Source organism: Rhinoraja longicauda, chromosome 23 (assembly GCF_053455715.1).
Source record: "Rhinoraja longicauda isolate Sanriku21f chromosome 23, sRhiLon1.1, whole genome shotgun sequence".
In the NCBI taxonomy this organism is placed as follows: Eukaryota; Metazoa; Chordata; class Chondrichthyes; order Rajiformes; family Arhynchobatidae; genus Rhinoraja; species Rhinoraja longicauda.
In genome coordinates this window covers 24,891,521-24,902,720 of record NC_135975.1, presented here as the reverse complement: position 1 = coordinate 24,902,720, position 11,200 = coordinate 24,891,521, and the positions used below count along the sequence as shown (strand labels likewise).

The 11,200-nt window shown below is 42.8% G+C and overlaps 1 protein-coding gene across 1 annotated transcript in view; it reads left to right on the top strand.

Moving 5' to 3' along the window:
• The window catches only part of LOC144604797 (uncharacterized), a 142,588-nt gene extending 133,087 nt beyond the window's left edge, over positions 1–9,501 (top strand). Inside the window, exons 24-25 of the mRNA XM_078419461.1 lie at positions 6,980–7,088; positions 9,149–9,501. Of these exons, the coding sequence (XP_078275587.1) occupies positions 6,980–7,088; positions 9,149–9,314 (275 nt within the window). The 3' untranslated portion in view covers positions 9,315–9,501. The remainder of the gene's footprint in view (positions 1–6,979; positions 7,089–9,148) is intronic.
• The last annotated feature ends 1,699 nt before the right edge of the window (positions 9,502–11,200 follow it).

Genomic DNA, 11,200 nt, shown 5'->3' with positions numbered 1-11,200 from the left:
AAGGGCCTTGGTCAGGGAGGTGACCAAGAACCCGATGGTCACTCTGACAGAGCTCCAGAGTTCCTCTGTGAAGATGGGAGAAACTTCCAGAAGGACAACTATATCTGCAGCACTCCACCAATCAGGACTTTATGGTAGTGGCCAGAAGGAAGCCACTCCTCTGTAAAAGGAACATGACAGCCCATTTGGAGTTTGCCAAAAGACCCCTAAAGGACTCTCAGACCATGAGAAACAGGATTCTCTGGTCTGATGAAACTAAGATTGAACTCTTTGGCCTGAATGCCAAGCCTCACGTCTGGAGGAAACCAGGCACCGCTTATCACCTGCCCAATACTTTTCCTACGGTGAAGCATGGTGGTGGCAGCATCATGCTGTGGGGATGTTTTTCAGCGGCAGGAACTGAGAGACTAGTCTGGATCGAGGAAGAGATGAACGGAGCAAAGTACAGAGAGATCCTTGATGAAAACATGCTACAGAGCATTCTGGACCTCAGACTAGGGCAGAGGTTCACCTTCCAACAGGACAACAACCCTAAGCACACAGCCAAGACAACGCAGGAGTGGCTTCATGACAAGTCTGTGAATGTCCTTGAGTGGCCCAGCCAGTGCCCGGACTTGGACTCGATCGAACATCTCTGGTGGGACCTGAAAATAGCTGTGCGTCAATGCTCCCCATCCAACCTGACAGAGCTTGAGAGGATCTGCAGAGAAGAATGGGAGAAATTACCCAAATACAGGTGTGCCATGCTTGTAACGTCATACCCAAGAAGACTTAAGGTTTGTAATCGCTGCCAAAGCTGCCTCAACAAAGTACGGAGTAAAGGGTCTGAGTATTTATGTAAATGTGATATTTCAGTTATTTCTTTTTCCTTACTTTGCAAAAATTTCTAAACACCTGTTTTCGCTTTTTTATTATGGGGTATCAATGTGTAGATTGATGATTAAAAAATTTTTTTTTTTAATCCATGTTAAAATAGAATAGAATAGAATAGTTCCTTTATTGTCATTGTAACATGAGCCATGTACAACGAAATTGTAAAATGTCAGCCAGTCAGTGCACCATTCAAACATTTCTAAAAGCTAACGATACATACAAGGTAAAATATTTTAAAAAAGATAAACAACTAAAATAAATATCATGAAAATAGCACGCATAAACACCCAACCCTACATCCTTCTGTCGATTTCACAGTCTCTTATTATGTATCGCCCCTGCGTTCCTTGGCGGCTACATTTAGTGCCTTTATAGCAGTGGGGTAAAAACTATTTTTAAGTCTGTTTGTCCTTGTCCTTGTAGATCTGTACCGTCTGCCTGACGGTAACAGTTCAAACAGGGAGTGTCCGGGGTGGGAAATGTCCTTTATAATACTCTGGGATTTTTTGATGCAGCGGGAACTGTGTAAGTCCTCCAAGGTAAGTAGAGGGCAGCCGACAATCCTCTGGGCGTTGTCAATGGCCCTCTGGAGCGCTTTCCTCTGAGCCGCTGTGCAGCTGGTGTACCATACGCATACACAGTATGTTAGGATGCTCTCAATGTAGCACCGATAAAAGGACAACAGCAGTCTCTGAGTGATGTTATTCTTCCTGAGCACCCTCAGGAAGTGCAGTCTCTGCTGGACCTTTTTCAGCAGCGCAGAGGTGTTCACGCTCCACGTCAGGTCCTCCTCGATATGGATTCCCAGGAAGCGGAAATCCGCCACCCTCTCCACACAGTCCCCTCTGATAGTTAATGGTACCATGTCCGTTTTATTCTTTCTGAAGTCTATTATTATTTCCTTTGTCTTTAAGGTGTTGAGGAGCAGGTTATTTTCTCCACACCACACTGTCAGCTGCTCCGCCTCATCCCGGTAGGCGTACTCGTCCCCCCCGGTGATGAGTCCCACCACCGTAGTGTCATCCGCAAATTTGACAATGGTGTTGCTGTGGTGGGCGGGGGTGCAGTCATGTGTATAGATGGTGTAGAGCAGGGGGCTCAGCACGCAGCCCTGTGGAGAGCCGGTACTGAGGCTGAGGGCCGTGGATGTGTGATGGCCCACTCTGACTCTCTGGCTGCGAGCTGACAGGAAGCTATTTATCCACATGCAGGTGGAGTGTGGAAGTCCCAAGTCCCCCAGTTTGTCCACCAGTTTATGGGGAAGGATGGTATTAAAGGCAGAGCTGTAGTCCACAAAGAGCATCCGCACGTAGCTCCCCGGCTGCTCCAGGTGGAACAGTGCAGCATGGAGGGCTGTGGCTATAGCGTCCTCTGTGGATCTATTCGCTCTGTACGCAAACTGGTGGGGGTCAAAGCTTCGGGGCAGGAGTGATGTGATATGACCCCGGACCAGTTTTTCAAAACACTTCATCACCACTGGTGTGAGTGCGACTGGCCGGTAGTCGTTGAGGCTGGAAATGTGGGGTTTTTTGGGCAAGGGGACTATGATTGCGGACTTCAGACAGGATGGAACAGTGGACTGGGCCAGAGACTGGTTGAAAATCCTCGTACAGACTCCAGCCAGCTGGTCAGCGCAGTCCTTCAGCACGCGTCCAGAGACGCCGTCGGGTCCAGTAGCCTTCCTTGGATTGATGGCCCGCAGCGTGCGCCTCACCTCATGCTCCTCTATCTTGAGGGTTAGGCTGCTGTGGACCATGTGGTGTGATATGGCTGTCTCGGGTGGCTCCACTTCAGAGCGAGCAAAGAAGAGGTTCAGCTCCTCTGCCAACGAGGCGTCACCTTCAGCAGCTCCAAGGTTGGTCTTATAGTTGGTTAGATACTGGATCCCCTGCCACACCTGCCTGCTGTTGTTACTGTCCAGGTGGTCCTCTATCTTCCTCCTGTAGTCTAATTTGGCCTCTCTGATGCCTCTCTTCAGGTTAGCTCGGGCCATGCTGTATAAAGCCCTATCGCCAGACCTAAAAGCAGTGTTCCTCTCTTTTAACAGCCGCTGGACCTCCCGGGTCATCCAGGGCTTCTGGTTGGGGTAGACCCGGATGCGTTTGTCCACTGTGACAGTGTCCATGCAGTTTTTAATGTAACATAGTACACTGTCTGTGAACACCTCCAGGTCCCGGTGTTCAAACACATCCCAGTTGGTCCTGTCGAAGCAGTCCTGCAGCTGCTGAGATGCACCATCAGGCCAAGTTGTGATGGTCTTTGTGATGGTAGGAGCGGTTTTCCTGAGGGGGGCATATGCAGGAATTAAAAACAGGGACATATGGTCCGACTGACCCAGGTGTGGTAGTTGTCTAGCCCTGTAGCCCAGCTTGATGTTGGAGTAGACCTTGTCCAGTGTGTTAGCTCCTCTTGTAGCACATTTAACATGCTGATAGAATTTGGGGAGCATTTTCTTCAAGTCCGCGTGGTTAAAGTCCCCTGCTATGATGTGAACACCGTCAGGATATATGCTCTGTTGACTGCTAGTGCTACCATACAAATATCCGATAGCCGAGTTAGCATTAGCATCCGGTGGTATGTACACAGCAGTTATCATGACAACAGTAAACTCTCTAGGGAGATAAATGGGCCTGCATTTAACAGTCACATACTCCAGGTCCGGGGAGCAGTGACTGTCTACAATCACTGTGTTTGTACACCAGGTGTTGTTCACGTACACACAGAGCCCTCCACCTCTGCTCTTACCAGAGTCTCTTGTCCTGTCATGACGCTGTGCTGTGTAGCCTGCTAGCTCGATAGCAGAGTCCGGAATGAAAGAATGAAGCCAGGTCTCCGTGATCAACAGGATACAGCTGTCCTTCACGGCGTTGTTAGCTGCAGTCTGCAGCCTAAGTTCATCCATCTTGTTAGCGAGGGATCTGGCGTTCGTTAGAAACAGGCTGGGAAGCGGTGGTTTCAGTGGCTGCCTCCGTAGCCTGACCAGAGCGCCGGCCCTGCCGCCTCGCTTTTGCCTTCTCTCTCTGCGCCGCCTTCGCCTCCTTCCCGCGGGGATGGTGATCCACGGAGAGTCGGGGCTCCTCGCTATGTCCGCCGGGATCTTGTATGAGTGGACAAACTCGGCGGTAACCCCCCATTCGCGACCGGCTCCAATCCTAAGAAGATCCTGCCGGCCGTAGACGTTGTTCGCCCGACAGTAAGTACACAGGGCACAAAACAACACGCACACATACACATACACATACACAAAAAAACACGAGCACTGACCGGGAGGACATCGAGCCGCTGCAACTGTGCGCGCCGCCATCTTAAAATAAGGCTGTAACGTAACAAAATGTGGAAAAAGTGAAGGGGTCTGATTACTTTCTGAATGCACTATATGGCTTGATTGTACCCTTGTACCCATGCTTAGTATGATTTAACTCAATTGCATGCACACAAAGTCTTTCACTTCATCTCAGTTCATGTGACAATATGCTGAAAGTGTGCAGTGCTGTTGAAAAGATTGTAAGCTGAGGGAAAAGTAGAATTACCCCCATATTCAGCCTCTGTGCCTGGCAGGATGCCCCATACCTGACCCTCAATCAGCACAAGAAATATAGTTCTGATGTAAAATTTCATTACGCCATTTTCACTTCATACATTGTCCTTACATCATTTCAATTTTTAATTTACAAGACCTTTAAAAACCCTGTTTATTACAGAATAATCAGCATTTGCAATTATCTTATTCCAAGCCATACCATTGGGAACTCTTCAATTACATTTCATGTCGGGCTACTTGTCAGCTCTCCGCAGCCTCACTGCTCCACATGTAAGAATGAGCTTCCTTTACATTGTCCATGACTGCACTGTACTTAAAACTTCCTTCCAATGTGTATTTGTCTACAACTAACACATCTCTTGTGGAAGCCATGAAGATGGACTTTAGATGTGAGAGCTACAGATGTGGAAGGAGGCAGTGAAGGGCTCATCACCATATCTTGCTGGGGTTTCTTGCATACGGTATTGTCAACATAGAGTATCCTTCAGCAACATGATCACCACTGATATTTAAGACATCTTGCAATCTCAAATATAGGTTCACGTTAGTGGCTGGGCCCTTCCAAGTTATAATCACTTCCTGCTCTTTAGATTCAATTCATTTCAGATTTTTCCCCCTGCAGTCGTAGAGGGATCTCTTATGTGCACCTCCTCTGTTCTATGTTCTAGAGAATTTAAGTGGGATTTTGGCAAATGGGCAGAAGAATGGCTCATGGAGTTTTCATAGAACGTAGAAAAGTACAGCACACAAACAAGGCCTTTGGCGTACAATGTCATGATGCAGCTTTCTAGGACATTGGTTAGGCCACTTTTGGAGTATTGTGTGCATTTCTGGTCGTTCCATTACAGGGAAGATGTGGAGGTTTTGGAAGGGATGCAGGGAGGGTTTACCAGAATATTGCCTGGATTAGGGGGTATTAGCTACCGGGAGAGGTTGGACAAACATGGATTGTTTTCTTTGGAACGTTGAAGGTCGTGGGCAGATATGATAGAAGTATATAAACTTTTGAGAGGCATAGATAGGATACACAGTCGGCCCTTTTTCCAGGAATGGAAAAATCAAATACTAGAGGACATAGCTTTAAGGTGAGAGGGACAACATTTAAAAGAGGTTTGTGGTGCATGTTGCTTTACACAGAATGCTGAATACCTGGAGTGCGCTGAATGGTTGAAGCAGATATGTTAGTGGCATTTAAAATACTTTTGGGTAGGTATATGGATATGCAGGGAATGGAGGGATATGGGTTGTGTGTGGGTCGATAAGTGATGTTCTTGGCATCATGTTCTGCACAGACATTTTCAGGCAAAGGGCCTGTTCATGTATGTGCCGAACATGATGCAAAGTTAAACCAGTCTCCTCTGCTTGCACATAATCCATATCCCTCTATTCCCTGCATTTCCCAGTTCCTATCTAAATGCCTCTCAAATGCCACTATCGCATTTGCTTGCACCACTCCACTGGCTCCGTGTTCCAGGCACCCAACACTGTGTAAAAAAGAAATCTTACCCCCGCACATCTCCTTTAAAGTTTGCTGCATCAGCCTAAAGTTATGTCCCCTGGCTCTTGATATTTCTATGCTTGGGAAAAGGTTCTCACTATCTACCTTTTCTCTGCCTCTCATAATTTGATATACCTGTCAGGTCTCCCCTCAGCCACCGATGCTCCAGAGAAAACAATCCAAATTTGTCGAACTTTTCCTTGTGTCTTATATTCCACGTCATCCAGGCAGCATTTTGGTTAACCTCCAGCACCCTCTTCAAAACCTCCACATCCTTACAGTAATGGGGCAATACTGCAGAACTGCACACGATAATTCAGTTTAATTCGGATAAGCATAAGTCGTGTTGCATTTGGAAAGTCAAATCAGGGCAGGACCTTCATAGTGAATGGTAGGAAGTGCTGCAGAGCAGAGAGATATAGAGGTACAAGTACATAGTTCCCAGAAAGTGGCATTGCAATTAGGTAGGGTGGTGAAGAAGGCTTTTGGTTTGAGTTTTAGCAAGAGGTTGGGCAGGCTAGGACTTTATTGCTTAAAGCGATGGAGGCAGAAGGGTGTTTTTGTAGGTGTGTAAAATCATGAGGGGAATAGATTTGGTAAATGCACAGAGTCTTTTTTTTCCAGGATAGGGGAATCAAGAACTAGAGAACACAGGTTTAAGGTGAGGTAGAAAAGATTTAATAGGGGCAACTGTTTCACACAGATGGTGAGATATATTGAAGAGCTGTCAAAGAAAAAAGTTGAGGCAGGTACAATAACAACATTTATAAGACATTTTGACAGGTATATGGATAGGAAAGGCTTAGAGGGATGCGATCCAAATATGGGCAAATGGGATTAGCTTAGATGGACCACCTTGCTCAGCACTGACGGGCCTGGATCAGTGCACAACGACTGTATTAGGTCCCTTGTGCAAAATATGTAATTAGTTACACACCACTGTGAATAGGAGAGGGTTAGAGGCAAGGCAAATTTTGTTGATTTAGAAAATACCATACACGCTTTCGGTTTAATTTTCAAATATGTTGCAATAATTGTTTATTTTACAATTTGTTTTCTTTTCACAGTATCAGTATGTAAACCGATCAATTACACAACAACATTTGAAATAGAATCCTGTGCAACAGTTGTTCTTGAACTTAGAAAATGCGAAGGATATTGCCCAGGATCAGCAGAGTAAGTTTTTTGTATTAACATTCCTAATTTAAATAATACCAAGGAGTGACATGATAAATTATATTGATGCACATACTGAAGGTGAAAACTGATATGTTTTTTTGATGAGTGGGTGAAAATAGACATTAAATGTTAATTCTGGTAATTTGAACAATTCCGGTGATATTGATTGAGTACTCAAGTGCTGACCCAATGCAGTTTCTTTCACAACAAGGCACATGGGCTCCACTAACTGACTCCATTGATGGTGTAGATAGGCACAAAGTGCTGGAGTAACTCAGACGGTCAGGTTGCATCTCTGGAGAAAAAGGATGGGCTGTTTTCGGGTCAGAACCCTTCTTCAGACTGAAATGTCACCCTCCTTTTTCTATGGAGATGCTGCCTGTCCCGCTGATTTACTCCAGCACTTTGTGTCTATCTTCAGTGTAAACCAGAATCTGCGGTTTGTTTCTACACATCCGTTGATGGTGTGTTATGAGTAGTCTGTTACCTGGTGAGAGAGGGCAGCATTGGAAGTTCTGGTGGAGGAGTGGTGACCACGGATCATCCTGCCCTTTGGCAACTTTAACAACAGCTGGTGCTGTCCTGCCTTGCTTATCAGTTCCTATTCCTACTGCACATCAACGAGAACATCAAGAACATGTTCTTTTCTGAGCATTACCTTTCTTTATTGATTCTTATAAGATATTCAATAGAATTGTAAAAATACTTTATTTAGATGAATTTCTCACAGAATTTCCTGAATAAATGCATCTTAACTGTTGATAAATTGCAAACAGCCCATAATATCTATGCTGAACACCATGCCCATACTAAACCTCCTTGCTTGCAATATTTCACATATCCCTCATTCAAATTGCTGTCAAGATGTCTCTTAAATGTTGTTCTATTCCTGCCTCCACCACCTTCCCTGGCAGCTCATTCCAGATACTAAACTACAATTAATTATATATACCTCTATCATGTTACCTCTCAGCCTTCATTCCAGAAAAACAGACCTAGCCTACCCAACATATTTATGTATATATATAAATTAAAAATAAGTTACATTTGTGCAGAGTATGTGTTAGAGCAATACAAGGGAAACTGCACGAAAGAGGGGGCTAGGGAGGAAGGATGGGAGGGAAATGGGCAGAAACAGTAAAAAAGAATAAAATCAGAGAAATTAAGCAGAGGGAAAACATTTTAAAAGAAAAATAACAAAAAAATGTGAATTGATTCTGCATGTTTCTGCATGTTTATGGTATAATCACACAAAATCCCCCACAACACTGATTACACTGCGAGAGGCATAACGAACGGCGGGTTTTGCTTCCTAAAATGGCAGACGTTCCGCTTCGTTGCATACTATACTTCAGTATACGTACTTTAGATGGAGTGGTCCATCTTGCTCTGCTCTATTATCTTTGATGCTCATGCTGTTGGGTTGTAGCTAAATACGTTCCTCCAGTTCCAGATTAACGGGACTGATTCAGGAGGCATAGTTGGGCAGAATAGCCCATTTTTATGCTGTGAAAGAAGGCTAAGAAATGTAAATGTTATATACTAGATAAATGGATGGTATTGTGTTGATTTACAAGGATAGGGGGGATGAGAGACCATGTTTTCACTTGAAGAAGGGTGCTGATCTGCAATATCACGTGTGCATATCCTGTAGAGATGCTGCCTGGTCCTCAGAGTTGCTCCAGCACTTTGTGTCCCATGCTTTCGTCTAAAATAAGTTAGTTATCTGGCAGTTCTGCATAATTTAATGGTTGGAAAAGCTAAAAAAAAAGTTTGTTATGTTTATATCTGTAGGTGATAATTGGTTTTAGTAGTAAAAACATCAGACAAAGAGGAGGAATGGCAACATCACTGAGGTTTTATAGGTTTACCCTTGAATGCTGCTCCCTTCAATCATTGCAATTTGGCTTAATTTGAAGTTATATTTCAACCATTCAACATAATTAAAAAAGCAAATATATAAATGTCACTTAAGATCCTCATTATAAATGATACAGATAAATGATCTATTGTTTATAATAGTTCCCTTTTTAATCAGTGTTTTTGTAATATTCCAGGTATGATATTGTCACAGGCAGTATGAAGCACACATGTACATGCTGTCATGAAAAAGAGCAAGAAGAAAGGAACATAGAACTTCAGTGTAACGCTGTACGAAAAACCTTCACATATATTTTAATCAAATCATGTATGTGCAAAGAATGTGAAGCTGAAAGTGATTAATGCTGAGAATAGATTTACTTTGCTGCTAAATTTGAAATAAAATAAAATTCAATGTTTAAGAAAATTGCTTTCACGGTAAAGTTACTTAATTTTAAATCGCATGCTTATTGATGCTGACTGAAAATCTACTTTCAAGCAAAATAATGCTGTTGTATTTGGAGAATCTATCCTTTTTGTTTCAAATCTAATGGGCTTTCATGAATAATAAATCAATTTGTGAATTAAAGAAGGCTTGTGGTTCTCATTAAAATATTTATATTTATAAACTCTTCATAAACGATACAGATATTGAATACCTAAATGGGGATTTCCAGATAGAGCTATAGAAGGAGAATTCATCGGACATAGAAATCATAGGTACTAATAGACCCATCGGCCCACAATGACTGTGCTGAACATGATGCCTAGATAAACTAATCTAATTTGGCTGCACATGATCCATGGCCCTCCATTTCCAGCATATCCATGTGTCTCTTAATCTTCTGAATGATTAATTTGAGTTCATATGATCTCAGAATTTCCTCAATATTAAACAATGATTGAAATAGGTTGATTGTCCATTAATTCTAGAGTACCAATAAATACATGTAAGGCTTTCTCAAGCCAATAACAATTTATAGTGATAGGCCATGGCAAAGTTATTACTGCCACAAATAATATGGATTTAAACCAGCTACTTTAAATTAAAATAGATAGTAAAAGTAAAATATTGATGACTCCACAAACTGACAAAGGGAATTGGGCAGGTGTCATTAATTTCTAAATGTAAAGCACCAATAAAAGGCTAACAAAAATTACCTGTGCAGAATAAAATGTCTTCTGTCCACAAAACAAAACAGACAAACAAAACATCAAGTTTACACTTAACCAAAGACACTTGATTTTGCATTATAAGTCATTGCATTGAAAGCATTGCAAGGTTGTAGGGATGTCAAGTCCTTCATCGTGCAATTGAAATATTTTTAAGATAATGGTTTTAATCACACTTTAAATAATTATGGTCCAATTAAAACATTTTGCACACCTGTCAACCATTGGTACGGGTGGGGCCAGGAGACTGAGAAGAACTCTCATACTGTTAAATCAAATTCTTTACCTTCAGTCTGAATAATCACACGTGATACTGGATTAGCACATCAGATTTATTCCACCATGGGGTTCTTCCCGAGAAGATCTCCAGACACAACACTAGTGTCTGAAGAGACCTCAACTCAGGGCAGGGGAAGGAGAACAACTTCTCCACCATTGTTTACTTTTTTACACAGAAAAAGAGAGGTGTGACAAAAAGAAATCAAGGACCAATTACACATCTAATACAATGACCAATTGCACATCTAATACAATTTCCATGGTTACAGAGAAGACAAAATCATTGATACAGGTCACATGCTCAAAAACCAAACCATTAATATAAGTCACATGTATTTAGAGAAACGCATCAATTTACCTAGCGTGGATTCAAACTTTTCCTACTTTTACACGCACCCAAATAAGGAGTTGCTAATAAGAAAGAAACTTTCTTATCTCTATAGACGAGCAATCTCGCAGCTGCATGACCTTGCTTTACTGTTTCAATACACAGTACTCACAGTCAGACAGAGTGGGAGAGGACAATAGCCCATCTCTTCTGTACACTCCTTATCACTCGTAAAGGGACAAACACATTCTGTTCCCAAGGATAACATTTCTGCCACAAGCATCCATCTTACTGCTTTCCACTAAAACAAGCATCCATTTTATATTAGCTAAAACAACAAAAGAAACCATCTTTACTACAACAAAATATAATATCTCTAATTGACTATACCAGCTAATAGCATAGATTCTCAATACGAGCAACTTAGCACGAGTTAGAGGTAAAGGATCATTACCTTTCGACCTGGATG